This window comes from Siphateles boraxobius, unplaced genomic scaffold (assembly GCF_051911475.1).
Source record: "Siphateles boraxobius isolate OS27281-9 unplaced genomic scaffold, OSU_SipBor_1 79, whole genome shotgun sequence".
NCBI lineage: Eukaryota > Metazoa > Chordata > Actinopteri > Cypriniformes > Leuciscidae > Siphateles > Siphateles boraxobius.
Genome location: NW_027509207.1, coordinates 411,085 through 438,631, shown reverse-complemented (window position 1 = coordinate 438,631; position 27,547 = coordinate 411,085). Strand labels below are relative to the sequence as shown.

Sequence of the window (27,547 nt, the reverse complement as noted above, 5' to 3'; positions counted from 1 at the left end):
AAAATTGACTTTTAAAGGCCACAATTAATTAAACATAATAAAGAATTGTGCGATAGAATTACCTGCTGTATGGGTAACCTTGAAAAAAAAGCATGAAAAGTAAACACTGACATAAAAAACGCGTTAAAGCTTTGCTGTTTGGACACAATCTGTAGTTTTCTGAGAAAAGTTAACAACGCCTGGTGTGTTTTCACAATATGCTGCGGTCACGTGGTAAAAGTCGGAACTCTCAGAAAATTCCCAGTTTACAAGTTGGAATCTCGTAATTACGTAAATAACTACAAACTATAAATACACACAAGTTGCGCTATAAAGTCCTTTCAAATTTCCATGCATATGAACAAAATTTTTTCTGCATCCTATTATTTCCTCAGTTGATTAATCAAGACACACTTTGTTAGGTATGAGAATATATTGCTTCTCTGTAAAACATGCATGTCGTTTATTCCCATATTAACAGCATTTTCATTTGTTATGGAAAAAAAAAACAGATTTTGAACGAATCATATTTTTGATCTTGTATAAGTTGGTAGGCCTGTCCTGGTCTCACGCTGCTCGAAATAACTTTTATTAGTGTTCATTAGATTTGTGAGACCATAAATGTCCATGGCATTAATAAAAAAATATTTAAATCCCCACATGTGAAGCATTTTCGTGGACGAAATCCTCTGCTTTATTTTCAGAGTGCTGGTCTTGTGTTGTGCAGGGATTTTGTGCAACTATCCTCATCATCATCATCATCATCCTCATCCTCATCATCCTCATCATCAGGCTCATTTCCGGCTGTCTCCTGGATATGGTGGAGGTGGAGAGTGTGTGTTTGCTCTGGGTGGGGTCGGTGTGTATGGAGGCGGTCGGAGATCAGGAGGATACATCTCATAATCATAACTGTACGGAGGAGGAGGACCTGCCAAAGAAAAGAGCTGGAAATTCATATTTTGCAGGATAGGCACTTCCTGTTTATGATGATTTAGGGGGAAACTGAATTGTTTTGCATGCTTAAATGTTCAAAATATGCTCATCTCATTGCATATGCACAAATTATTAAACAGTGGATATAAAAGTCTACACACCACTGGTAAAACAGCTGTTTTTTATGATGTAAAAAAAATCAAAGTGGCTGTGAAATGATTAATCGCGATAAATCATATCCAAAATAAAAGTTTGTGTTTATGTAATATATGTGTGCGTACTGTGTATACTGTTTATTATTTTGTAAATATGAAATCACACACATGCACTTATATGTGTTATTTGTAAATAAAATATTTATATATAATATAAATTATGTATAAATATATATATGAAAATGTATACACATGCTAATATTTCTTATGTATCTTATCTTATAATACAACCCCAAATCAGAAAAAGTTGGTACATTTAGTAAAATGCAATAAAATCAAGAATCTGTGATTTGTTCATTCATTTTAACCTTTTATTAACTGACAAAAGTACAAAGAAACGTTTTCCAATGTTTTCACTGACCAACATAATTGTATTTTGTAAATATGAACAGATTTTGATTTTGATGGCTGCAACACACCCCAAAAAAGTTGGGACGGAGACCAAATAAAAGTGAAAAGATTATCCAAATTAGATTGTACAACTCTTTTGAAACGGTCCACGATGAGCAGGTGAACTGGTAATAGTTGAGAGTATCATGTTTGGGTGTAAAAGTGCTTCTCAATCTTTTTAAGCAAAGATGGGTCATGGCTCATCACTTTGTGCCAAATACCGTGAGAGAATTATCAAACAATTAAAAAATCCCATTTCTCAATGCAAGATGCCTTTCATCATCTTCCATACATGATATTGTCACAAGATTCAGGGAATCCAGAGAAATCTCAGTCTGTGTTGGGCAAGGCAGTAGACCTCTGTTGAATGTGCGTGACCTTTGACCCCTCAGATGGCATTGCACAAGATACCATCATGCTAATCCGTTAAATACAGACACATGTGCTCAGGAGTAATTTGGAAAACCGTTTTCACTGACGCTGCATCAAGAAATGGCACTTGAATCTCTGTTACGCAAGGAGAAAGCTTTCCATCAGTTCTGTGTGGAGATGCCGGCGAGTTCTCTGGGCCTGAGCTCATCTCAGACGGTCTAGAAGACAGTGGACATGTGTGCTGTGGTCAGATGAGTCCATGTTTCAGCTTGTTTTTGGGAGAAAATGGAATCGAGTTCTCAGTCCCAAAGACGAAAGGTACCAACCAGACTTTCACCAGCGACAGATGCAGAAGCAAACATCTGTGCTGGTATTGAAGTGCATCATTGCCAACGGTATGGGTAACTTGCATTATTGTGAAGGTGCCATTGACATGGAGGCATGTATTTGGATCGTACAGAGACATAAACTGCCATCAAGATGACATCTTTCCTGGGAAGCAAGACAATGCCAGGCCTCATTCTGCACGTGCTAAAACTGAGTGGTTTCTAGACACTGCACCAGAGACGGGATGTTCCTGATGTTTATGATTGATAAGGATAAGGTCCACCCATGCAATGGATAAATTAACAGCTTATCTTAAATTTCAAAGTACAATGCTAGGAGTAAAAAAGACCGCTACCATCCTTTCCTAAACTGATCGTAAAAACAAAGTGAGATTTTCCAACACTCGAGTATTTAAATGGTCAGCAATAAATACCTCTTTAGACAGCCTCTGCTTGTCTTCTTCTCCCAATGCCCTCCTAGATCTTGTTCCTGTTGCTACTTGCTCCTGAAATATCCTGATTACTACGACGGCTGAATTAATGACACGATAAAATTAACTGTGTTCGCCATGACGTTCAAGTTCAACGGGCCTCAACTACTCGCGAGATGTCCCAACAGTCTCGCTCGCTCTCGTTCTCTTTTAATTTGAATTTTTTAATCACATTTGATAAAGATATTAAAGTAGTGTTTCATTTTTTCTTTGTTGTTCAAATATTATTTGTCACTTAATCTTAAAGATTTTTAATAGTGTATGTTTATTCCCACCAATCGCTGCACAAGTTAAGGATGACGTAAGCACGTTAGTGCGAGCCCTCCCGGAACCCATAGAGAATGCATTGCAGTGCCTGCAGTTCGGAAAAAAACGTCTTTGAATGTAAGTCTATGGGAAAACTCTCGGCGATTCTCAGCCAGAGTGAAATCGCCCATAAAGAGGCGGTACTCCACAGAACGTGACATGACGCTGGTTGGACTATATCCAGAGGCACAGTGACTGCTAGCGTAACCTATTTTTTTACGGTCTATGAGCGTAACTCTGTGGTTGAATGAGATTGTGCATGTGATTGAAAAAGTCCCTTTCACACTTTGGTGGTGCGTCGCCCAATCGCCCTAATGAAGAAACCGCCCCTGGTCCAGATTTGTCTCTTATGGAAAATGTATGACCCATCATGAAAAGGAGAATCAGGCAACGATGACCACAGACTGTTGAGCGGCTGTCTCGTATCAGACAAGATCGGGCAAATATTCCACTAGCAAAACTCCAACAATTAGTATCCTCAACTCCCAAATGATTAAAAAGTGTAATTAAAAGGAAAGGTGACACAGTGGTAAACATGTCTCTGTCCCAACTTTTTTGGGGTGTGTTGCAGCCATCAAAATCAAAATGTGTTCATATTTACAAAATACAATTATGTTGGTCGGTGAAAACATTGGAAAACGTTTCTTTGTACTTTTGCCAGTTAATAAAAGGTTAAAAAGAATGAACAAATCACAGATTCTTGATTTCATTGCATTTTACAAAATGTCCCAGCTTTTTCTGATTTGGGGTTGTATATACATGCATGTGTGTGTTTTTATATAATAAAAATAACTATACACAGTGCACACATATATTATGTAAACACAAACTTTTATGTTGGATGCGATTAAACGTTTCACAGCCTTAAAACAAAGATAAATCAATTGCAAATTTAATGTAAAAATTATGCAATGCCACTAAAGTGACACATTCCTTATTAATTATGCATAACAAGTCATATAGATCTGACACAAAAACAGCTTGGTTTCGTTGTAATGATGGTGAAAGGTTTAATTGTCAGAGAAATCCATCATAGGTCGTTTATTTTAATGAAACAGTTTGTGAATGTAATTAAACATGCTTTATGTCCTTTAAATTAACAAAAAAATCGTCCATGAAATAAATTTATCTTAAAAAAAAAATCCAGCAATACATTTTAAGAAGCCAACTGTGTAAGTAATTAGTGAAGGTAATAGAAAATCCTAAAAAGACGAGACAGCTTTATTTCTACAGCGCTCTACACAATACAGACTGTTTCAAAAATAAACATCAAAATAACTGTTGAAATGTATCAATTATGAAACAAGTTCAATTTCAGCAGTAAAGCTGAAGACAATTTAAGTTTTGTTCTCATACGATAGTGTCAGTGCAGACAAATCGATAACATTAATGAATATTAATTGATTATAATTCACAAAACGCTGCGAAAGGTTAAAACGGTTAAATCCCCATCGCTTGACAGCATGTGGTTATTACTTATTATTACACGGCTCTATTTAAATCCTGGGTTCTGATTGGTCAATCGCGCCATCCAGCGGTATATTATTCCCAGATTTATGTACAATTATTTAAATATGCTATCCAGTATCGTGGACTCGCTCTCTCGTTTCATACAAACGCATGCTGCCATTTTGTGATTATTGTTTTGTACACGGTTGGATTATAAGATACAAACTGATGCGATTTTAAAACAGTTTAATCTGAAATCAATATCTCTTATCTCCATACTTATTGATGTGGTGAAATGCTGTTTAATAAGTGTACTATATACGTATACTAACTGAGGCAAGGGTGTAAAGTTACATTCAAGATATTTTAAGGCATGAAGAATATTTTTTTCAATGAAAAATACGTTTAAATATGTAATTTTTGGTGATTAAAGATGGTTTTAGCCCCAGCAAACAGAAATATGTTGTAAGAATGTTCCAAATAAGCTTTGAAAACATCATTTTTGAATGTTCTTTGATGTCAGACATTAAAGGAACACGAACATTCCATTTCATCATTCTTCAAAACATAATAGAAACGTTACTTTTGAATGTTCTCTGGAAAACAAGAAGTAACATTTTAAAAAATGCTAGTCGAACATCCAACTGAAACTATAAATAATGTTTCTGTGCTAACGCTATCAAAGAGCAGATTGAAGGTTCTGTTAGCGTGAGAGAGTGTGTGAAGGGTTGTGTGTGTTGTTGTGTTACCTGGGTAACCCTGAGTCACGGTGTTGATGTGTGTGGAGCTGAACACGCCCACTCTCGCCCCGCGCCCGTTCTTCACACACACACAGATGCAGAGAACGACAGCGGCCACGGCACCCATCAGAAACACGACGCCAAACACAACTCCTGAAATAGCCGTTCCCCTGAAAGAGACGCGAGCACAACTGTGTGACGACACTATTGTCTTCTGTAGACATGCTGAAGCTCAATTAGACTCAGTTTCTAAAAAATTAAAGAGTTTGCATCATTGATTCTGTTATTTATATATGAGAAGTTTATCATCTTTCTAGTTCCTTTTATAACTGTGTAAAGCACTTTGGATTACCATAGTGTATGAAATTGTGCAAAAACATTAGTGACTTCTCAAAACCTATTATTTTAGGATTGCTTTTACTTGATTATTCGTTTTATTTGTTTATTTTTGCATTTAAAGTGTGTAGTTTTCTCTGGTTTTATGTTTGCATGTAAAGCGCTTTGAAAAAGCAACTTTTAAAGGCGCTATATAAAATAAATGTATTATTATTATCATAGAAATAAACTTGCCTATCTTCAGGGTTCGTACAGATAGTCGAACTACATTAAAATGTAAATCCTGGACTTTTCAAGCACTACTTTTTTTGGTTTTCAAGGACTAGATCTCACCTATCAAACAACATCTTTATTATATTTCAAATTTTAAAAAAGGTAAATAGATAAATAAAAATAAACTAATAAAACAAAATGGTACAAATAAAGTGCAGCACATGCATTGACTGCTAACTTTTACATTTGAAAGGACACTATGACAAAGATATCGCTTTCCTTATTCAAACTGATTATTTTTCTCATGAATATATGATTGATCTGAATAATGAAAGCTTGAATATTTATATGGGCAATATTACCCTCATAGCCATGCGAAATGGCTCCATATTTATATCAGACGGGCTGCAGTGTTCATTTTGCATGAAAAGATTGTTTTAGCAAAAAAATTATACACTAATTTCACATATATTGCACTTTTCAAGTACCTTTCATAACTATGGCTGTTTTCAAGGGGTTTCCAGAACTTAAATTTCAAAAAGTCATATTCAAGCACGTTAAGCATCTTCTACGAACCCTGTATTTTGCGGTTTATTTTTGTGAAGAGATCTGTATAAAGCACTTTAAGCAAATAAATGCTTATTTTATCAAACTCTAACTACCTGTTTTATGACAGGATGAACTCAATATTTGCATTCATCCAGTGAACTACGTGTGTGTGTGTGTGTGTGTGTGTGTGTGTGTGTGTGTGTGTGTGTGTGTGTGTGTGTGTGTGTGTGTGTGTGTGTGTGTGTGTGTGTGTGTGTGTCACCAGACCACCCAGAACTCCTGATGTATCAACGCTGATCCGTCTCTCCTGAGAAACACGTCTTTGTTGAGGCACAAAAGACTAAATATGTTGGTTTTCAGTTGTCATTGCAAGTATGGATTAATGTGAGAGTGAGAGATCAAAGGTAATAAATATATATATATATATATATATATATATAGATGCTCACATGTGAGAGTGAGATTACTAGAGCTCTTCAACTGCAGCAAAGGCCTTCGTTTACCCAGCTTATATGATTATTATAATGTTCCCATTTCAGTTATGAAAGCGTGTTCATAACTGAGAATAAGTTGTAACATTAGACGAACATCCAACTAAAAGTTCCATGAATGATGTATAAATAATGTTTATAACGTTATTAAAGACCAGGTAACTGAACAATATTCTATTAACGTTACTGAAGAACGCTTGTTCATAACGCTGAGAGAACCTTGCCTGAATGCTCACTTTTATTTGGGAATTAAGGAGATTTCATTTGTGAAATCAATAGAAGTTGCTATCATCAATATTTGATTAAAAATAGTTTTTTTTGCAAAGTGGCATCAAAACTCCTCAACGTAATTGAACTCAGGGTTTGATTATGGGTTGGATTTCAAGTTGAAGTGAAAAAAACAGCTGTGTGTGAGGGGGAAGGGAAGGTCAAAGGTCAACTCAATGATGTTATACATAAGAAAATTGCAGCAGTGTGGAAGTGTGTGTGTGTGCGTGTGTGTGTGTGTGTGAGTGAGTGTGTGCGAGTGTGTTTAACCTGTTAAGTGTCACCCCCCTTTTTTTGAATAGACATGAAAATGCACATTCCAAACTTAAATGGTATAGGATAAGAATCCTTTGGAATATAGACATAAAATTGGTCTTGTTTTAAAGAAGACATTTGGCAGATTTTTGTAGAAGTGAAATAAATTAAGAAAGTGAAACAGAAAAAAAGTTACAGAAGTTTGAGTTTATGAAAATGTACGATTTAAAAAATTAATTATTCATATTTTATATAAAATATATTTTTTCAAAACCTGGACAACTCTTAAACTGCAAAAAAATCAAAGCCAAAAATCTGAACAAGTTGTGTTTCAAATTTTAGGTTGATATCTCAAGAAATGAGCTTTCAGTAAGATTTTGTTTGGGCGCAGTACCAAACTTTTTCACTAGGTCACAACCAGACTCCATTACTGCCCATATAAGGGCGCCTCCATTTCCATATGTGGTTTGAGTGATCTGAACCATCATTTTCACAATTTTCATGCAATTTATAAAGTAGACATCCTATTCAGAAGTAGTATTGGAAGTTTGGCAGATTTTGATATGAATTAAACCTTGAATAAACACATAAAAGAACACATATGTGCGTTATAGCTCGCGGCCACATCACAAATGGTGAATCTATTATTTTTTCTTTATATTTAAAACATTTTCAGACCTTTTTTTCTAAAATAATTGAATGCTTGCCATCTTTTGAACTCTTGGCATGAAAACAAACTGGTTTCTACCCTTCTTTCATGATTTTTCATGTTCATTGCTATTTCAAAATAAAGGTCTGAACACGCCTAGGAGTATGAAAATATTCTTGTTGCAAATTAATAAATTACGGCTCCTCTGTAATTTGTTTTGAGAATCAGTAACCAAATATGGAAACTAGAGATTGTAAGCTTTCAAATGATATATAGTTTGTCAAGATTAGTTTAGGTTTAGTATAGGTTATTACTGTTTTAAATATGTAATGGATTTGGGCCCACCGGTGGGCCCATGACACTTAAGAGGTTAAGAGAGAGTGTGTGTGTGTGTGTGTGTGTGTGTGTGTGTGTGTGTGTGTGTGTGTGTGTGTGTGTGTGTGTGTGTGTGTGTGTGTGTGTGTGTGTGTGTGTGTGTGTGTGTGTGTGCGAGTGTGCTTAAGAGAGAGTGTGTGTGTGTGTGTGTGTGTACACTTACGAAAGCACGTCGCCCACATACGCGTAGTAAGAGCAGCAGAAAGGAGGAACACCATCGCAGCAATACTCAATACAGCTGTCACACTGAGCATCTCCACATCCTACAAACACACACACACACACACAATATGATTTATGTCAGATATTGGGGGAAAACACCAAAACAAACAATACAAATATATATGCTCAATGTGAACTGATTTACAGTACATTCACTGAAGTTCAACAGGACAGATGTCGCATTAGCCCGACACACACACACACACACACACACACAAACACACACACACACACACACACACACACAGTGTTTCTCAGGATCTAGTGTTTGAGAGTCAAGCTCGACTCTTCCCATCATTCCTGCCACTGACAGACGAGTCTGATCCTGCACAAACACTCATACTCACTTTTTATAAATTTATACTAGTGTGTGCAGGACACTATAGTTCATTTATGTATGTGAGGAGAGCAAAATAAAGTAAAATGTGACATATTACACACAATAATTCTTCATACAGTGACTACCAGTGAAACATTAGGAGCAAAAATGATTGGGACACTTTGAGCTGATCATGTTTTGCTGAAGTGTTTTTTCTTTAATAACTAATGCACCTTTTTACACCACAGACTGAACAACATGAAGCATTGCTTGGTGATTGGTTGAGCTAAACTGGTATTATCTAATTGTGTAGTTAAATTTTACAGCTGACAGATATTCAACATAATTCATGTGTGAGACAGTCTAACAGAAGGACGGACAAAACCAGTGAAATATCAACTGATTTCATAACGTCATATTTTATTACCATTTTCTAAAACTGTGATGATGTGAGAAATGTTGAAGGTGTCTGAATAATTTAGGTTTGACTGTACATCTCATGCTCAAGGATGAGGATTGTTGTTGCTACACAATTACAGCGCTATCTTGTCCTGCCCACAGTATAACTGGTGTAATTATGTCTTCTGAAGCACCAAAGTTTGGCTTTCATTTGAGTGGCGTCTGTTTGCATCGGAGCAGACGGAGTAATTGTGGGGCCGCAGACTGGGTGGTCCCCTGGAGGCCCTCACTTTACACTCTGGGGGCCGTCGGTCAACACTTTCGGGACAAAGACGCTTCAGAAGCACTGGTGCTTTAAATGTTACTGCACACACACACACACACACACACACACACACACACACTGCATGTCTGTATGGATAGTGTTGTTGCAGTACTGTGGTGGGATCAGATGTTCATGCGATGATATTTACCTAATACTACACAATATATAATATAACTATACAATGTATAGAATACAATGGCATTACCATTAGCATTATATATTAAATGAGCATTATAAAGGCACTTTTTTAAACATGCCCACCTAACAAACAAAAAAAAACCGTTATAAAAGAGTTTTCTGAACATTCCAAACGTTCTGTTTGGTTACTCGAACGTTCCATTGTGTCATTTTGCAAATGTTACTTTTTATTCTCTGAACGTTCTGAAACAAGTAAGTTAGTAACATTTAAAAAACGATAGACGTCGACAATCAACGATACATATAAATAGTCCTGCCATGTTAGTAGTAATAGTGTTTTTTGCTTAAGAACATTATAAAAATCAGAATAACTCGAAAACGCTAGTTACTGGGTTGTTTTAGCTGGGTGGTGTCAAAAAGTATATCAAAACTCATAAGAAGCCACACTTTCATTTATTTAAGTAAAACTATCAATTAAATGTTTCATAAAACTACTTCCTAGTTGTTTGTGTGTAACTTCTGAAATATGAAAATACGTTACCGGTAAATAAGCAAAACAGCAGCGAGTCCCGCACGAACTTCCAACTCTTCTGTGAACTCGGATTTTCCATAATGTTCCCGAAGATTCATGGAAAACAAACGCGTCTAACCAACTTTCACATAGTTGACTGGCTTAAATCTCAGTAAACGAACCGAAGATGGGTCTGTGTTTGTCTGACTGTCAGTTTCAGACGCTTAAAATAAAAGAACGCTTTTATCCACAACGATCCACGTGTTCCATGAGTCTCTCAGAACTTCTCGTTTGACTCCTTCCTCTTTGTCTTTAACTTCTTCCTTGCGCTATTTTCTTTTCTTCGCTCGATCCCCTCCCCCAGGAACTTCTGTCTGTCAGTCTGGATGCGATGAAGAAGAGCCGCCCTCCTCCATTCGCCGTCACGACTCATCATCATCATCATCTTCATCATCACCGGGAACAACACACGAGCCGCACGATCATTCTGGGAACACGTTCGCTCTTTTCAATAGCTGCAAATTGCGGCATCATCTTCTCGCTGTAGTGAGAGTAGGTCTCTCTTCAATCGTGTTTCCACGAATCCTCTTTGTGTGCATTTCAACATCCTTGACCTGAACCAAACACGAAGAGTAAACAAGAGCATCTCATATACACGAGCTTCAGATAGGATTTATAGTCCTGAGGCTTCATAATCTATCTTAATCTGTATAAAGATAGGCGTATAGGAAACAATAATGATGGTCAACATACTTAGGATTGGGAAACTCACCATAAAAAAATGTGCATCCGAACAGTAGTGGGATAACCTACTCGATCATAATAACTTAAGATAACATTCCCATTACGCTATTTGAATGTTCTCTAAATGTTGAAAAAACAGTTTTAAAAAAAGATGTTTAATGATTTTCTTGGCTATATGCAAATGTTAAAGTCCCCTGTAGTCAATCATTTATCCCTTAAAACTCATCTTTGATCACCAATATGACATATGTAAAGGTTTATAACCTTGAAAAAAAGCTCTTCATGCCTTAAAATATCTTGAATGTAATGCTGCGTTCCAGGCAGGTTTTTGAGCGCGTAAATCACGACTTCAAACCACGACTCACGACTTTGTAGCATCCCAGACAGCAACACAAGTGTCGGCCCAGATCCGACCCACATCTGGGCCGTGTGGAATCCATGTGTACCGGATGTGGGCCGGATCTGGCCCGACACTATGTTGCTGTCTGGGATTCCAGGCCAGTCACGCCAAACTACCTGAGCGCAATATATACTTATTTTTTTCAGAGACACATAACATTGTAATACATAATCGTGTGTATTATTATCATTATTGTATTATTATTAATTTGACTGAAACGTTATATTGTCCTAAAGTGTTTTCTCACCATGTAGCCTACCGCCTGTTGTTTTGTATGGTTTCGCGGGCTATGTGACGTCAATACTCGTAACTGGGAGTAGCCTACATCGATCTAGTACGAGTTCACGGGCGGGAAGTCACGGGTTTGACTGCCGTTCAAGTGCACTTTCACGGGTATAAGGTTGGAAAAACACGGGTTACAGGTTGCCTGGAACGCGGCATTACTCGACACCCATGCCTCATTTGGTTGGTATACGCGGTTCTATGTGCAATTGCGCCCCGCCTCCACTCACTCACTTAGCTCAGAGATCCACTCGTTGACGATCACACGTTGATCTGATTGGTTACAATGTAGTTTGTGACGTCAGAAACACGAGCGATTTCGTGTTTTTGAAACTGTCTTTGGTTTACTGCAGTTTTAAGGAGAACATACTCAGCAATGATGTTGTTGACTAATGAGTTTCCACATGGTTTGTTTTAAAGCATATTAAAAACACCACATAGACACATAAACAACATTAAAAGCTGGATTTTCACCACAGGGGGACTTTAAGGGAACATTCCAGTGCATCATGTTGCAAACGTTACTTTTGAATGTTCTCTGAACATTCCGATTCTGAAATAGCAACATTCTAAAAAAATATTGTACAACTAAAATGTTTCAGAACAAAGTTCCATAAACGATGTATAGATAAGGTTTTTGTGCTAACGTTTTGAGAACATTATTAACTTAAAATTTAACATTACTGAGTATATGCATATTACATATTTACATTTACATCTTGCCTGTTTCACCCTGTGTAGTTTTCAGACAGTCAGAGATAGAAGAGGCCCTGCTATCATGTTGTGTGAACTCGAAGTCACTGATTATTTTGCAGAGCGGTTGGTTGTATTATTCAGCAGAAGGACTGGCTGGGGTTGAAAGCGCTTCCACTTGTACCACCCGTGTAATATAATGACTAAACCCAACAGTGCCCTCTTGAATTATTAAAGCTTGTTATATAACTAAAGACTTCCTTGTTATGACCAATGATGTGATTATTACCTGTGCTGGTGAATGTGCCAGTCGTGCAGTCTTTCTCTGAACAGCTGTTGAGAGTGCTAATAAATACTTAATTAATAATAAATCTGAATTCATTTCATTTAATTGATTTCATTTGGCCCAGCAGACTTTACTTGTCTTGTTCATAATATGAGCAGCTGTGCATTAATTATTGCCATCATGACAAGATCTGGTCATATTGACTTTATTTCACGCTCTTTTGACTTTATTTTATTGTATGCATGTATTCGAATATAATTATGTACTTTGTTTGTCAAACAATGCATACATTTGTGTTCAGACTATTAAAGTTAAGTTGCAATTTCTGGACAAATCGAATGTTAATATGATATTGGTATACCTTATACCTTATATCTCCTGCTAAACTGTGTTTTGCTTACTTTGCAATTATCCACATTTTATAAATCAATTAATAATAAATAAGTGGTTGCTCTTATTTTAGACCTTGTGCTGGATTTATTGTGCACCTGATTTGCATTTGTTTAAATAGGTATATAGAAGCAACTGACATATAAAGTGAAATATCCAACCATAACAAATTATCCACATAAAAAATAACATTATACATTTAGAGTGAAATACTCTTTTTTTGTCCCCCCTGCAGTACCTTCATCAACCCCTAGAGTTCCTCAGACCAGGATTTAGACTCGGCAGCCACTCCCCAAAATAAGCCAAACAAATCAGTTTTTGACCCACAAATCAATGTGATACTTTATTCATAAACCTAAGATCATAGATATCGTATAAATACTTTAATATAATCTACATCCTTCAGTTATTTCAATAACAATAATAATAATAACAACAAATAGAAATACAATATTTATAAAAAAGCAACAAGATTATATTAAATGGGCTGTACAAAAATAAATAACGTTAGGATATTCTGTACAAAAAGACATACCTCATTACAAAGACACCTTCTCAGAAGGCAGGAGAGGTTTACTTATGAAGTAGTAGTAGGAGAGAAGTCCCTCACCATATCTCCACAGACACAATCACACAGAACTAACTCACACACCCATTAAAAAACACACACAAACACACTCTCCCCTCAGGTGTAGAACCTATGCTCTTTGGTCACCCTCCCCCTTCAAAAATATGATCCCTCTTGAAAGGGTATGGCTTTGCAAAATGCTGAAAATATCAACCTAGGAAGCTAAACGTAAGGCTAATGTGCATTGTTAAACTTAGTTATGAGGAAATGCATAATACCTGTTGTGGTGTTTGATTAGCAGCATGTGACCTAGCTGAGGTGAGATAAGGTGTTGATTTTGGCAAGAAAAATGCATTTGTTAAATATGTGCTTTGAGCCAGAGTGTGCAACCTTTAAATGGAGAACCACTAGAGGGCGTTTTATTTAAAACACCACTACTAATGACCTCCTCTGTCTCAGTACTGCTCTTGACCCTGGTTAAAGACAATACATGCTCTCTTGTGACAAATTAAACCTATCTGTCCAGTCCAGCTCAGACAGACGGTACAAATGCATAGCTGTTTTATGCACCCTTTCATTAATCATCCATCATACACACCCATGCACACTCAAAATCTAACATGCTTGACATCAGCATCCAAAGCAGCAGAGGTGTTCGTATTCTCATCCTCCATCACAGCTGTCAAGACACCGCTTTGTACCCAGTGTTGGATGGGTGGGATTTGAAACACTGGAAGAAGTTTGGTTGCAGTCTCAGACCCTTTGAATCCAAAGACCTGGGTTTGTCAGCACCAACTTGCAAGGTTGTAATAAGTTCAGTTTCAACAGGGAGTCACGTTGCACAAATCCAGGAGAGGTCGTGGCCGATCTTTTGCGTTGCAGCTCTCGTTAGGCAAAGTGCGATTACCATGTCCGATGCAACGCAATTGACGCTTGCGAAAGCCTCTTCCGCATGCTTTTGAACAATTGGACCACTCCCCGAGGAGCCAGGATGGGCAATCCTGAAGAACACAGGGTTGTGACGGCGCAGGGCGCAGCTCTTCAGGACAATCTTTTGACTGACGACCGTAAGCATTAATGCAAAGAACGTCCCGCTTCTGGATCCCAACACCGCAAGTCTGCGAACAAGGTCCCCACTCATGTAGGACCCATTCGGCATCGCCTGCTACGCTAATGGCGTTAATGGACGCCCGGTTTGACCCACTTGGACGTGGAGCGAAGTAGCTGTACTTTACGCGAGGTCTTGGGGAGTCACCGACTGACAACACCTGGATAGTAAGAGCCTCAGGTAAGGGAGCGAAGCTTCGGAGGCGCTCTAGTGTGGCAGAGGAACCGCTATATCGCAGAAGCGCACCTTTAAAAGAGATGTCAGTCTCTAAAGTCATCAGCTTATAGTCGCCGTTCAGTAGGTATGTGCCATCTTGTCGACGAACTGCTAGGTAGCTATTGTCCTGGCGGCGGCCTCCGAGAGAGCGCTGCTTAACGTCTAGGTGCGTGGCGCCAGCTGGAATCGTCACTATATCTTGGTAGCCCGGTCTAAAGTGCAGAAACAAGCAAAGGTTAGTATAAACGGAAATCTGAGGACGTGTGTTGGAAAACTTAAACTCTGGTAACAGGTTGTGGGCTTACTTGGAACGTTCCATCGATCCAGAAACTTTCTTGCAAGTAGATCCGTCTCCTCCACAGATGCCGCACTTGTCGAAACGTTTGTTGGAGCCGATGACCCGATCACAACCAGCCTTCACACACTGGCCTTGGACACAGACTGAGGTGGAATCTGGGGTGCATGGCGTTCCATCGGCAACCTGAGGGGATTGGAGTACGGATAGTTAATTACTGAATAAAAATTACTGTGTGAGAAAAAATTCAAGTTTACAGAGTGTCAGTACTACATTAAACTACCATATATAATGTTGAATATAATGTATAATAATGCAATGGGGGAATATTTGTGGTCCTGATAATGCCAAATGTCTTATGTCACCAGTAAAAGTGGCCTACATTATTTTAAATATATCTAGTCAGTGAAAGAGAACAGGCATATTCGTCTAAAATAATTCTGTATTTTCAGCTTCAGAATCATGAATATTTTTGTCTCTATTGTCCTGTGCATTGGGTTTCCAAGCCTATTCATTTACACCCACCATGTAAAACCAAATTTAGCATTTTAATCAACAGTACTTTTTTTGTTAATCATATATCTTGGAGTATCGTAATAATATTGTATCATGAGTTCAGCATCGTGATATGTATCGAAACAGGACATGTGGGTATCGTTACACCCATATATTGGAGGAAACCTCAGATTACACACTGGCCTTGCATCCACCAAACCATTATTAGATCAACTCTTGATCAGGGTAACAGAGACACTCACCTTTGGCTTCAGAATGAAGAAGTATCCGGTTCCCTTTGCTCGGCACACCAACTTGCAGCGGTCCTTGGGAGAGACTCCCGCATACTTCGGCACCCACTCGACACCGTCTCCTGAGCCGAATGACATCTGAGAGGAGATGTCGTTGTGGGCCAAACACTGTTCCTCACGGAAGGTCAAACCTGCGCAAACAAATACAGTTGAGTATAAAGTAGCTTGCATATGGTTGCAATGGTTTCAGGTACAGTAACAAGACCATCCCTTACCATTGCTATCAGGGCAGGTCCCGGTGTTGCAGGAGCGGTACTGAATCCTCTTGCCCTCACAGTATTTCCCTCCATTTTTGGGTTGGGGATTGTCACAGTCCCTAAAAGAGTATTGCACACCTCCTCCACAGGTTCGTGAGCAATCTCCCCAAGAACCCCAGGTTCCCCATCCGCCATTGACTGGAGTCTAAAAAGCAACAAGTCATTGTCAGTAACAAATCAGAATTACACTATTTTTGCCACAAATGTTGCTCAGCTCACCTGATATCTGGCAGCTTCAGCCTTGCTCAAACATCTTCCTGCCATACAGTAGCTGTCAGACCCGCAAGACGTCCCATCGGCCCACGGAAAGTTCTTGGTCTGGCAGACCAGGAGTCCATTTGAAGTCGTGACGGTGCACCAAAGTGCGGCGCAAGTGGTGCTCAGGTCAGGACAGTGCTGGGACTCCTCTCCGAATGTGAGACGGCACTGTCTGTTGGCATCGTAAACTGAACCTGGTAGAGTCTGGGGCAACTGCTGAGGCTTCTGGGGCTTGTCCAGTAAACACTGACCATGCCCATTGTCCAGGAATGATGTGACCATCACGGCACTGCAAGGAGACCAGGGCTGAAGCTGGTCCAGATTTGACAAGGTTGAGGCCATCATGTGGGCGCTCCACTGGTCGCCATTAATACTGGCACATTGTTTGGCATCATCATGGGGCATGTTAAACACATGACCTACAGGAGAAGCACAATCATTGACTTGTTCTACACCTGCATGGTTTCTATTTTCATATAAGGGGCTTTCGCAACAGCAAGCCACCAGGGTGGTTCTCCGATAACTAATGGTTCCCTTGGGAACATTTTCCTGGTTGCACTCGTACCGCGAGTAGAAACTATGAAGTGACACAAGCCACACTTGTTGTTGTGACTTTTATTTTGTCGCCTTGGCAGACCTTTATTTTGACGGCACTGAGAACGCCAGAGCCTGAGCTCACAGTGCTTGCGTTCTCCGTTTCCATTAGTTTACGATCTGTCTAACAGTCCTGTCTAATCCGTTATTAGATAGAACTGTTATACATAGAAAGTAGACAGTATATGAAAATGTATTAGCATATGCCGTGTGGTTGATATCCACTGTCGCTACTAGCTGAGCAGAAATACATGATCATGTTTGGCTTGGTCCCTTCAAAGTTATGTGGGATTTTCTCCCTAGCGTAAAGTTTTCCATGTTCGTAGAGTTAGTTTCTGGAGTAAATATATATAGGCTATAATCTGTGTGTTTACACAGCTTTTTTAAAAATGGCGGGTGCTGGTGTTTTATGTGCGTTCGGACAATCAGTGTAGAGTAACGTCACTGGTAGTTCCTAAAGCGCTGGTTTAGACTCGACTAAATTAGTTCCTCCAAAATGAGTTCCTAGAATTAAAATAGTTCCTAGTTCCTTGCACCAAAATCCGGGAACTTCCGCCAATAGTTTTAGGAACTATGAAAAGGTTCCTCTGGTGCGAAAGCCTCTATTAGAAACATAGGGATGCACCTACCAAGCTCATGTGCTACGGTGAAGGATGCCTGCAGGCCGTCATCTTCAACAATGGAGCAACTCCGATCAGGATCACACACGGTTCCCACATCCGCCATCCCCAGAGTGTCACAAGAATGAGCTCCACAAAGATCCTGCACAATACACAAATATGAGCCATGGCACATAATGCACTCAGAGGAAACCAGGTGTGGTATATTAAGAGAGATTTACCTGTCTGGTGAACAGCACTGCTGTGTCGTAGTGCTCTGGGTCCCGGTCGCTTGATGGGTTGTGCTGCTTTTGCCACTGGCAGAAGTTTCTAAGGGTAAGCGCAGCATTGGAGGACACCTGGGGACCGTGCTCTTCATCATACACAACAAGTAGCTTCACAACTGCCAGAGTGATTGAGTTATGAATGGTAGGGTGTCGATACAGGCGAGACGCCACCGCCATGATGGTCAGCAGATAAGGTTTGAGCCCAGCTCCATGAAACTCTGCCATTGACTGGTCAGCCACAATCATGATCTCCAAATAACGAGGAGTGGACACAAAGCGACGGGATCTGTGGTGTGCTGGAGGATAGAAAGACAGTGATTAAAACGGGATGTTATAAATCAGAATCAGTAGAGCACTATTTCGTCTTTTTTTTTTAAACATGAAATTACTTTTCCCATGTTGATGATCAAAAGCTTGGTATTTTCTGTGCAACGATTAATTGCATCCAAAATAAAAGTTTGTGTTTACATAATATATGTGTGTGTACTGTGTATAATTAGTTTGTATAAACATACACACATGCATGTATATATTTAAGAATAATGTGTTATTTATACATCAAATATTTATATTTATATATAATATAAATTATATATAAATATATATACAGTATATACATGCATACATTTCTTAAATATATACATGCATGTGTGTGTGTTTATATATACAAAATAATTATACACACATAGTAGACACACATATTATGTAAACACAAACTTTTATTTTGGATGCGATTCATTGTTGCACAGCCTTAGTTTGATCACAATTTCCTACTTCCTATTGCTAGTTGGTCTCAGGTGATATTAAGGGGAGGGACATTCTCATTCCAGAGTGCATTTTATTGGACGTACGCCTGTGAGTGCAAGATGATGTCATCAATAGTTTCCGTCTGTTTAACTGAAATGGAAAGACTGTGTATACACGCTAAATATACTTTTAGGAGTACACTCTTAACAATAAAGATTACAAAATTGTTTTTTGTTGTTGCAGTGATGCCATTGTAGAACCATTTTTGGCTCCTCAAAGTACCTTCTTTCTTTGTATAAAGAACATTTTAATAAATGTAAAGGACTGTTTTTCACCATTAAAGAACCTTTTGTGCAGTGGAAATGTTCCATTACTTTACTGTTAAATGTTTCCTTAAGGAAATATCAATTCCAAAAAAGAGTGTGCATACGTGCCTCAACGCTAATAAACATGCAAATAGTTAAGTGAGATGTGATGGTGTCTAATAACCTAATATCGAGAGAGAGAGAGAGAGAGAGAGAGAGAGAGAGAGAGAGAGAGAGAGAGAGAGAGAGAGAGAGAGAGAGAGTACTTAAAAAGATGGAAAGCTATTGGGAGTTAATGCTGAGCTTGCTTGCTTCTTTATTTGACTAAGCTTCTGCTCCGCCCTGCTAATAACTTCTCCAAAACTTGCGCACTTTCACGAGAAACGTTGGCGGAAACACAAGTCCTCCGGTGCGGATCTGCGCAACATGCGGTACCAGGAGGAGAACTTCCACGTCTCTCCAACCCAATCCCATTCTCTCCCAGTCCCACCTCCCCCAACCCACGTCCCCTTCCCTCCTCCTGCGTATGTGGAGAGATGTCTGCCCTCTCCAAGTTAACCCTCGACTCGCTTTTGGAGAAGGCTCCTCTGAAGTGCGCTTTAGCAAAACGTGTATTCTTTAAGACTTGCATCTGTGCAAATTGCAATAGACTTTTACGCGATTTGGCGCGTAATGCGTTAAGACAGACACAGGACTTTTAAACCTGCTTAATTCGCTCCTCACGCGCCAGCACGCGCCGAATGACGCGGAGTCACCGAGTTTATTCGGGTTACCGGAGGCGTGCATGAAATATTACCGGAAAATCATCTAAGTCTCTCAATAATAATACATATACAAGATAGATAAAAAAAAAGTTTTATTCTGCAATATTTACCTTTAGACTCAGATGGCTCTGTATCGGATTTAGTTGCAAATGGTTTCTCGGAGACCCGTTCCTCCTCCTCGTTCACCCCACACTTAGACCCGTTCTCCTCAGCCAGCAACCCCCGTCTTCTCTTGCGGATGATATGGATGTCTCCATCTGAAGCCTGTCCGCTGGTGTTTGCGGGTTGAATGAAGTATTCTTCGCCCCCGACATAGAAACCGCCTCGCAGTCCATTGCACAGATTGATCGCCGCAACGGAAAGTTCTTCTTCGTTCACGGACCCCGAGAAGAAGCACCGCGCCTGTCCCGCGCTGTCAAACTCCTCGGACTCCGGTTTCCCCACCATCTGGAACACAAACCCAGGCGCTAAAAAGGTCTGATCCGGTTCCAGCACCAACACCATCCGATTTCCAAAGACGTCCAAGCGATAGATGCGTTTCTCGGATTCCTTTTCCCGTGCTTCTGCTGAATGGGTCGGTTCCGTGCCGTGCGAGTCGAGCCGAACCGGCACCACCGTGCTCTCCTCCCAAGCGCTCTGCGCCGCGTTTACGCACAGGGCTGCAACCAAACCCAGTATGACGCGCAAAAAAGACATTATATTCCTGTTGGTTGAAAGACAAATAAAACGATGCACCCGATGGAAATCCTTACAAAGTTTTAGTTCTTTTGAGAATTTGACTCCCGAATCACCAGAAAACTGCAATAGATACCAATCCAGAGCTTAAAATGGAAATAAATAAAATAATCGCAGTCTCTAGCAGCAGTTGAAAATAAGACGAGTCTTAAAACCATCAAAAGTGGAGAATTTCCCTCACGGTTTCAGCTCTTTCTCTCCTTCTGTCTGAGAAGCGAGAAGAGTCTCTCTATATATGCTCCTGTGCAGGACCACCCCTTTCCTGAAGCCCCTTTGATCCACTGAACCCGAATCTAGTGCGTAACAGAGTGCTGGAGCTCAGCCACAATCATCAATCATCACAGGACAACACTTCAATTCTGTCTCTTTTATTACTCATTCGAACTCTTTATCTGTCTATATGCCTCGTGTTTTCTGCATTTACACGATTTAAAGTCCATTCATATTATGAGAGTATTGAAGTGCACTGATAGGACCGTTTTGTCTCTAGGATTGAAGACAAAAAAATGTTCTAAGTACATAATCATGAAAATTCTGAATGTTTTCTGAACGTTCTAAACTTCCAGGTTTTTAAATGTTTAAATTCGAACGTTACATTCTAAAGTATCACTCTGCAAACAGTTAGGCTACTTTTGAATGTTCTCTGAACGTTCTAAAACAAATAGTAACTTTCAAAATGTTAAATGTAACATTTCAATGTAACTTTTGAAACGTACAGCAAGAGAAAAAGTTCCATGACAACATTATTAAAGACCAGATAACTTTGAACGAACGTTACTGGAAGAACGTTTGTTCATAACTTTGAGAGAACTCCTGATAAACGCCGGGCCGCGGTGCTGTTAAGGTGGACCGGCTCCTCTCCTCCTGAAACGCTTCTTGTGGAACTCCATCCGAAATTAATTATGTGCGGATTATGGCTCCCGCTTCACAGTGTCGGAGGAAATAGTTTGTGTCTCGCGGGTTTAATTGTGCAAATTTAATTTAAGCGGTCGTTGACCTTCTGAAAGGAAGTACATGCCGTCCGAGAACAAACCCAAAGTGTTCTGAATGAAAGAACCACAATGGATATAAGATATGGACTTACTGAAAATGAAGATTCCCTGTCATTATATAATAAAACGGTACATGTCATTGTTCTGAAGCATATGCTTCAGACATTATGCTTACATTAAACATTTATGCAGAGTATATGACTTTGACATATATAGGCAACAATACGTTCATTTATGCATGCATATGCAATTTATTATGAACTAATAAATAGTTTTCAGTCATTCCTCAAGTCCAGAGAGTTGAAAGTCCACCTTAAATGCTTCTAGTGTCATTTGTAAGTTCAGTATAAATCCTGCAGATGGCAGAAGAACACAACAATGCACTCGCTCTCGCTGCAACCGTGAGAGTCATAATATGGAAACAGACTTTTTGAAATACATTTTTAAATAGTGGGCCTATGTAGGTCTCTTAATTCATATCAGATCATAAAATTGCATTTATGATAATTGTACAGGTATAAAAAAATTGTTTCAGAAGAAAGTATAACATTACACACTGTATAGGTCAAACACCAACCTTTACAATAATTTTTTTTATTAATTTGGAAAATGTTTTAATTAAAACACGATATATAACTATAAGAATGTAAATGGTGCGGTTTTCTGTTAATGTTCAGTTTTCTGTGTTTAATGTATTTACAGTAATGTTATGTCAAGCAGACAGCAGGTGGCGCTCCAGCATCATTTATGATCAGCAGCAAAAACTACTGTAGAATTACAGTGCAAGTGTTTTTTTATTTTTATTGAACAATATGTAATGTACAAACAGCATGACAACAAAAATACATAATCACACTATGACAGTAGGATCAGGTGCAACAAGTAATGCAAAAGTGCACTATAGAAAAGAAGGAAAAAATTAAATAATAATAAATAGATAAAATAGAAAAAGGGGGGGCTAGGGTTTACTTTTAATGTCATATTCTTCTATTGCAGTGCAAGTGTTGAAGCGCTACAAAGGCAGTGACGACTATGAAAGTATTTATTTTCTTGAGCTTTGTTTTTGTTAAACTGTCGTCACTGTTTTTGTGATTCAGCTCAAACTTATATGATTTAAATGAGTGATATGTTAACTTTAAGCTAGTATGATTAGCATGTATCAAGCTCAATTGTTTAGCTAGCACATGAGGTTTTATCATGGCTGACAGGAACGGGGACAGTTGCAACAACTGTGATTATATAAATGATAATATAAAATATAGTTTAAAAAAGTATAAGCTAAATAAAAGTTAATTGCCTCACAAATTGTTCCATTCTTCCCATGTCACTAAAAGCCTACTGTATTTTATATCAATTTGAATATTTGACATCTGCATATAAGGCCTACTCATCTAGACAAATCTATAATTGTCATCTAATCAAAGCTGACGAATAAATAACACTGTAATATTATTATAACTTACATTTTTGATAATAATAATTTTGCTAACACTGACATATATTGTAATATATTGTATTTGTAACATGTTGCAACTGTCCCCGGGCCCCGGGCAACATCTGACTCCTTACACTCAAATGCAAGTTGTGAAAAATGTAGATTCTGTAATTATCTTTAAATGGTTTAGACTATTAGCATACAGATGTAAGTTTATTGTATAAACAATTGGTTTGTCTAATCCAAACCGTCTCTGAGTAATAGAGCCAAATGCAAAAAGTGTTACAACTGTCTCACCTTAGTTGTGAGTTCACGCTCGTGCACAATTATGCGGATTTTAAAATAAATGCTGTTGTTACTGACCTTATATTACTGGCGACGTGTGTGTGTGTGTGTATGTGTGTGTGTGTAATAAATACTCAGGAGTGACACCTGTCGCTTAAAGGCACACTATGCAGGATTTGCGTTTCTTTCAAACAGCGCCCCCTAGAGTCACTGTAGAGTACTTGTATTTAACGTTACTGTCGTAACAACTCACGCAGAGCGTCTCTGCACTTTATAATAATAAAGTAGCCTACCGCGTTTGATGGCTTAAATAACGTTTTTACATGATTGCAGCTAAATTACGTAAATAGCCTAGATCTACTGTATAATTTAATTTGTGTTTTTTGAGTGAAAACATTACAAAATGGCAGATGACATCAATAAAGTTACATGTACGTCACAATTATTTCGTAACAATGTCCGTTATGATGTCGCTAGACATGAATATTGCAATTTATCATATTAGTTTGCAAATTGCGCTCATTTACACTATTTAAAACGTGTAGGCTTATTTATGTCCTGATAATTATGTGAGATATTGACAACTGTTCTCATGATAATCGCAGGAATCAACTTTAACAGTGAAAGCCTGAGCGAGTGACTCTTGTGCGGTTCCGACCGCGTTGTCTTTGCTTTTTCCATCGTCGAGTATCACGTCTGAAATGCGCGTAAGTGTCTTCGTACTTCATGTTGTTGTTGATGTGTGTGACGTCGTTGCTGTAAAGCATTTCGTGATTCTCGCGAGATTTGTCAGGGGCGCTCCTCTCAAACTTGCATTGCTGGTTTTCCCAGCGGCGTCCCCCCCCAGCTTTACTACTATGAGTTTGTTTACCACCGAAATGACTTTGAAGCTGTTATATTAAGGTGCAATTCTTGCATAATGTGCCTTTAACTACAGTGGGAACGTGTGTAACTGAAGCGGATGTGATGTCTGAGGAAGTGTTATTGTTCCGCATGTATCGCATGAAGTGAGTGATGTTAAAGAACCAGCTCATTTGACACTCATTTAATGCATGTTCTGACGTCGGTGAAAAAAATTAAATATATATGTCTCGATTAAAGCATTCTTTGGCATTCGGGGCTGTTCACACAGAACATGTTTTTTCTTTTTCACTCTGCTACTTTTCCATTGTTTTTCAGTGTGAACGCACCAGCCGTGTTTAACTGTTGCGCATAGCGTTCTCAAAACGCAACACTCAAGTTAAAATAAGTTAAACTAAAACGCGCCTCGAGACCTTGCGTTTTCCCCCGTTCCACTGCCCGCGTTTGGCGTCTTGCGTTTTCCCCCGTTCCACTGCCCGCGTTTGGCGTCTTGCGTTTTCGCTTTGAAAGACTATGCATTCTGTGTGAACCGGCACTATAACTCCTGAGTGTGTATCTTAAGGTAAGATGCAGATTTTTGTGCCGTTTTAAAAATGTATCATGGGTTCTGAGCTTTCTCACATAACTCTGTTTTCGTTCATTTGTATGTTCATCTTTTTGTTTGGGGTGTTTAATATTAGGATTTTGTTTAAAATACTCTACCAGCACCACCCCGCAATATCAAGCCCCGCCCCCAGCACCCCCCTGATAAAATATGTTCTCACGGCTATGGTGTATGTGAAGTTTTAGCTCAAAATACCCCACAGATATTTTTATATAGCATGTTAAAATTGTCACTTTTTGAGGGTGAGCAAAAACAGTTTTGTGTGTGTCCCTTTAAATGCAAATGAGCTGCTTCTGCCGGAACAGAGGGCGGAGCTTCAAGAGCGTTTGTCATTTTACCTCACAAAGACATTCACTAATAAATTTCAAAAACTTTTAGCCTTTTATGTTCAAACCGGAGTCACACAATGATGGAGAGACTCAAGAAGAAGTGACATTTCTGAATGGTTAGTTGATGAATTTATGTAGCTGATGCATAGTTATCTTCAAGTCATTGATTAGGATATTCTGTCATGATAATCTATAAATCGCGTTACCGGGGGGGCGGGGTTTATGCAAATTCTAGGGTTGGTGATGTCACTCACCCGGGAGGAAGCTTGTGTAGTTCCTACCAGCCTTTGTTGTAGTCCTTAAAAAGTGATTTCTGTAAAAGCAAATATCTTCCTTTGCTTTGAACTTTGAGCATCGTAACTTTGCAGATGTTGTTAATGCTATGATAATATGTTTGTTTGTAACTAAAGTTAAACAAGTGAAATCATAATCAACCACCCCTTTAAAAAGAAACTCATACAGCAACAATTTGAGGGTGAGTAAATAATGACAGCTCTTTAAGTGAACTGTCCCTTTAACTAAAACAGTGAAACAAGTGGCAACAAATGAATCAATGAAATGCAAACTTTTAAATATAGCGCTTTGTTTTATATATACATATATTCATGAAGATGGCTAAAAAAACACAACTTTCTTCAAAAGGAACTATTCTGCTCACTCATATTCCTAGTTAAATAGTATTTATGAGACAAAATGACCATAACAATAAATAAATTCATCATGTGTTTTCTTTTTTTTCACATACCAGTTGTACAAACAATAAATTATAAAATCAGTGCTGTGTATTTTCAGTGAAACGGCCATTTCCCATTGAGGCGGTAGAACAGTACTGCATACAAATGGAGAAAAGAGATGAAATCTTGAAAACACACTGAATCATATGAGATTATTCACCTTGATCGACTTAAGCAGGTTTAAAGTCAACGTGCATTCGCACTTCTGGATACTTTCCAAGGATATTCACTGAGAAAAAGCAATAATCGGAAAGATTATTATGACAATTTTGAATAACGTCCCTGATGAATCGTTCAATATAAGAGAACATGGGAACATGACCTGAAGTTGCTGTTGATTTCTTGTTGACTTTCTACTGGTCATAATAACACATATAAATCATACGTGTGATACTGAATGCTTTGGACACACATCACATATCTGCGTTAATTTGCATATGTAAATAACACTGAGATATCAGCATGAAAACATTGTTAATTCAGCTTCAGTGTTTCAAGGTTGAACTGAGGCGTAAAAGGATTTAAAAGCAATGTTCTGCTCTCATCTTCAGTTTCAAAGACTGTGTTTACAGTAACACACTTACAATGGAAGTCTATGGGGCAAGACGTATACACACTAAAATACAAACTTAAACATAAAGCATGTTAAACATTTCTCCTGGTCTGTGCAAAGTTATATAATTCAACTCCTGAAATATATTTCAACTTAACCCTTTAAGATCCGCACCAAGAAAAAAGTGATGGACACTATTTTTGTTTGCATTTCTTATCTCCTTATGTCGCTAGTAACCAGACTCAATGTATTTTTTTTTCAACACATCCCAACATTTTTTAAAATATCGGCCTCTACCAAATGGTTGAGATGTCACTTAATGGTAAAAAAAAATGGTACCGCAATTCATACACATATTGCCATACTTTTTCATTGCCCAGCATAATTTATGATCAAAACCTTTTCTAATCTTGACACACACATTGTCAGAAAGGTCTGAGTCTCAAGGTTCCATATTTTGTGACAGAAGTGATATTTGGACAGAAATATATTAAGTTGTTACAGCAGAATGCATACAATTAAATTCAATGGAATTTATGTCATCTTTGGTATTACGCCTAAACCAAATCTCATGGGAACTTCAATTTTTGTGATATCAACTTCAAATTTGGAACACAACTTGGTTAGATATATGGCATTGATTTTATAGTAAAAAATATTTTGTAAAATATATATTTTATATAAAAGAAAAATATTAAGTACAGTATATTTGATTTAATGTAAATTTAAAACTTCCATAACCTTTTCATACTTTAATATTTTGAAGTGCTTTTACTTCAGCAATAATCTGCTGAGTGTTTTCTTTAAAACAAGACCAAACGTAGGTATTTATTCCAAAGCATTCTTGAATTACAACCAAGTTTTAATAGTGCATTGTAATGTCCATTTAAAAAAGGGGGGTGACAGTTTACCATTATGTGCCAAATCAACCGTTTTGTTGAGCATGTTTTTGAAAAATTATTAAAAACATACTTAAGTTTTTTCATGGAACCAAGTAACATAATTTTGTAAAGTTAGGGCTCTTATAGTGTAATATGTAAAAATAAATGCTTAGCTTGCAAAATTTCACCAAAAACAGTTCACATGGCTGGGGTGATTTATTTGTTTCTGCCATCCATGTTAGAAGTAGAGTTGTGACAAGTGCTGTTGATTGACACTGTGACATCTAGT

The 27,547-nt window shown here is 38.3% G+C and overlaps 2 protein-coding genes across 2 annotated transcripts; both read right to left on the bottom strand.

Moving 5' to 3' along the window:
• Positions 1–393: 393 nt before the first annotated feature.
• On the bottom strand, positions 394–10,690 carry LOC143728584 (cysteine and tyrosine-rich protein 1-like). The gene is made up of 4 exons (XM_077219376.1): positions 10,281–10,690; positions 8,500–8,599; positions 5,211–5,371; positions 394–907 (listed from the first exon to the last, which is right to left on the bottom strand). The coding sequence occupies exons 1-4, from the start codon at positions 10,348–10,350 to the stop codon at positions 774–776; spliced, it is 465 nt and encodes a 154-aa protein (XP_077075491.1). The 5' UTR covers positions 10,351–10,690; the 3' UTR covers positions 394–773.
• A 2,670-nt stretch (positions 10,691–13,360) lies between these two features.
• On the bottom strand, positions 13,361–20,793 carry LOC143728583 (A disintegrin and metalloproteinase with thrombospondin motifs 1-like). The gene is made up of 8 exons (XM_077219375.1): positions 19,960–20,793; positions 17,989–18,329; positions 17,777–17,909; positions 16,515–16,972; positions 16,254–16,440; positions 15,991–16,169; positions 15,243–15,418; positions 13,361–15,149 (listed from the first exon to the last, which is right to left on the bottom strand). Exons 1-8 carry the CDS (start codon positions 20,543–20,545, stop codon positions 14,435–14,437), a joined length of 2,775 nt encoding a protein of 924 aa, XP_077075490.1. The 5' UTR covers positions 20,546–20,793; the 3' UTR covers positions 13,361–14,434.
• Positions 20,794–27,547: the final 6,754 nt, after the last annotated feature.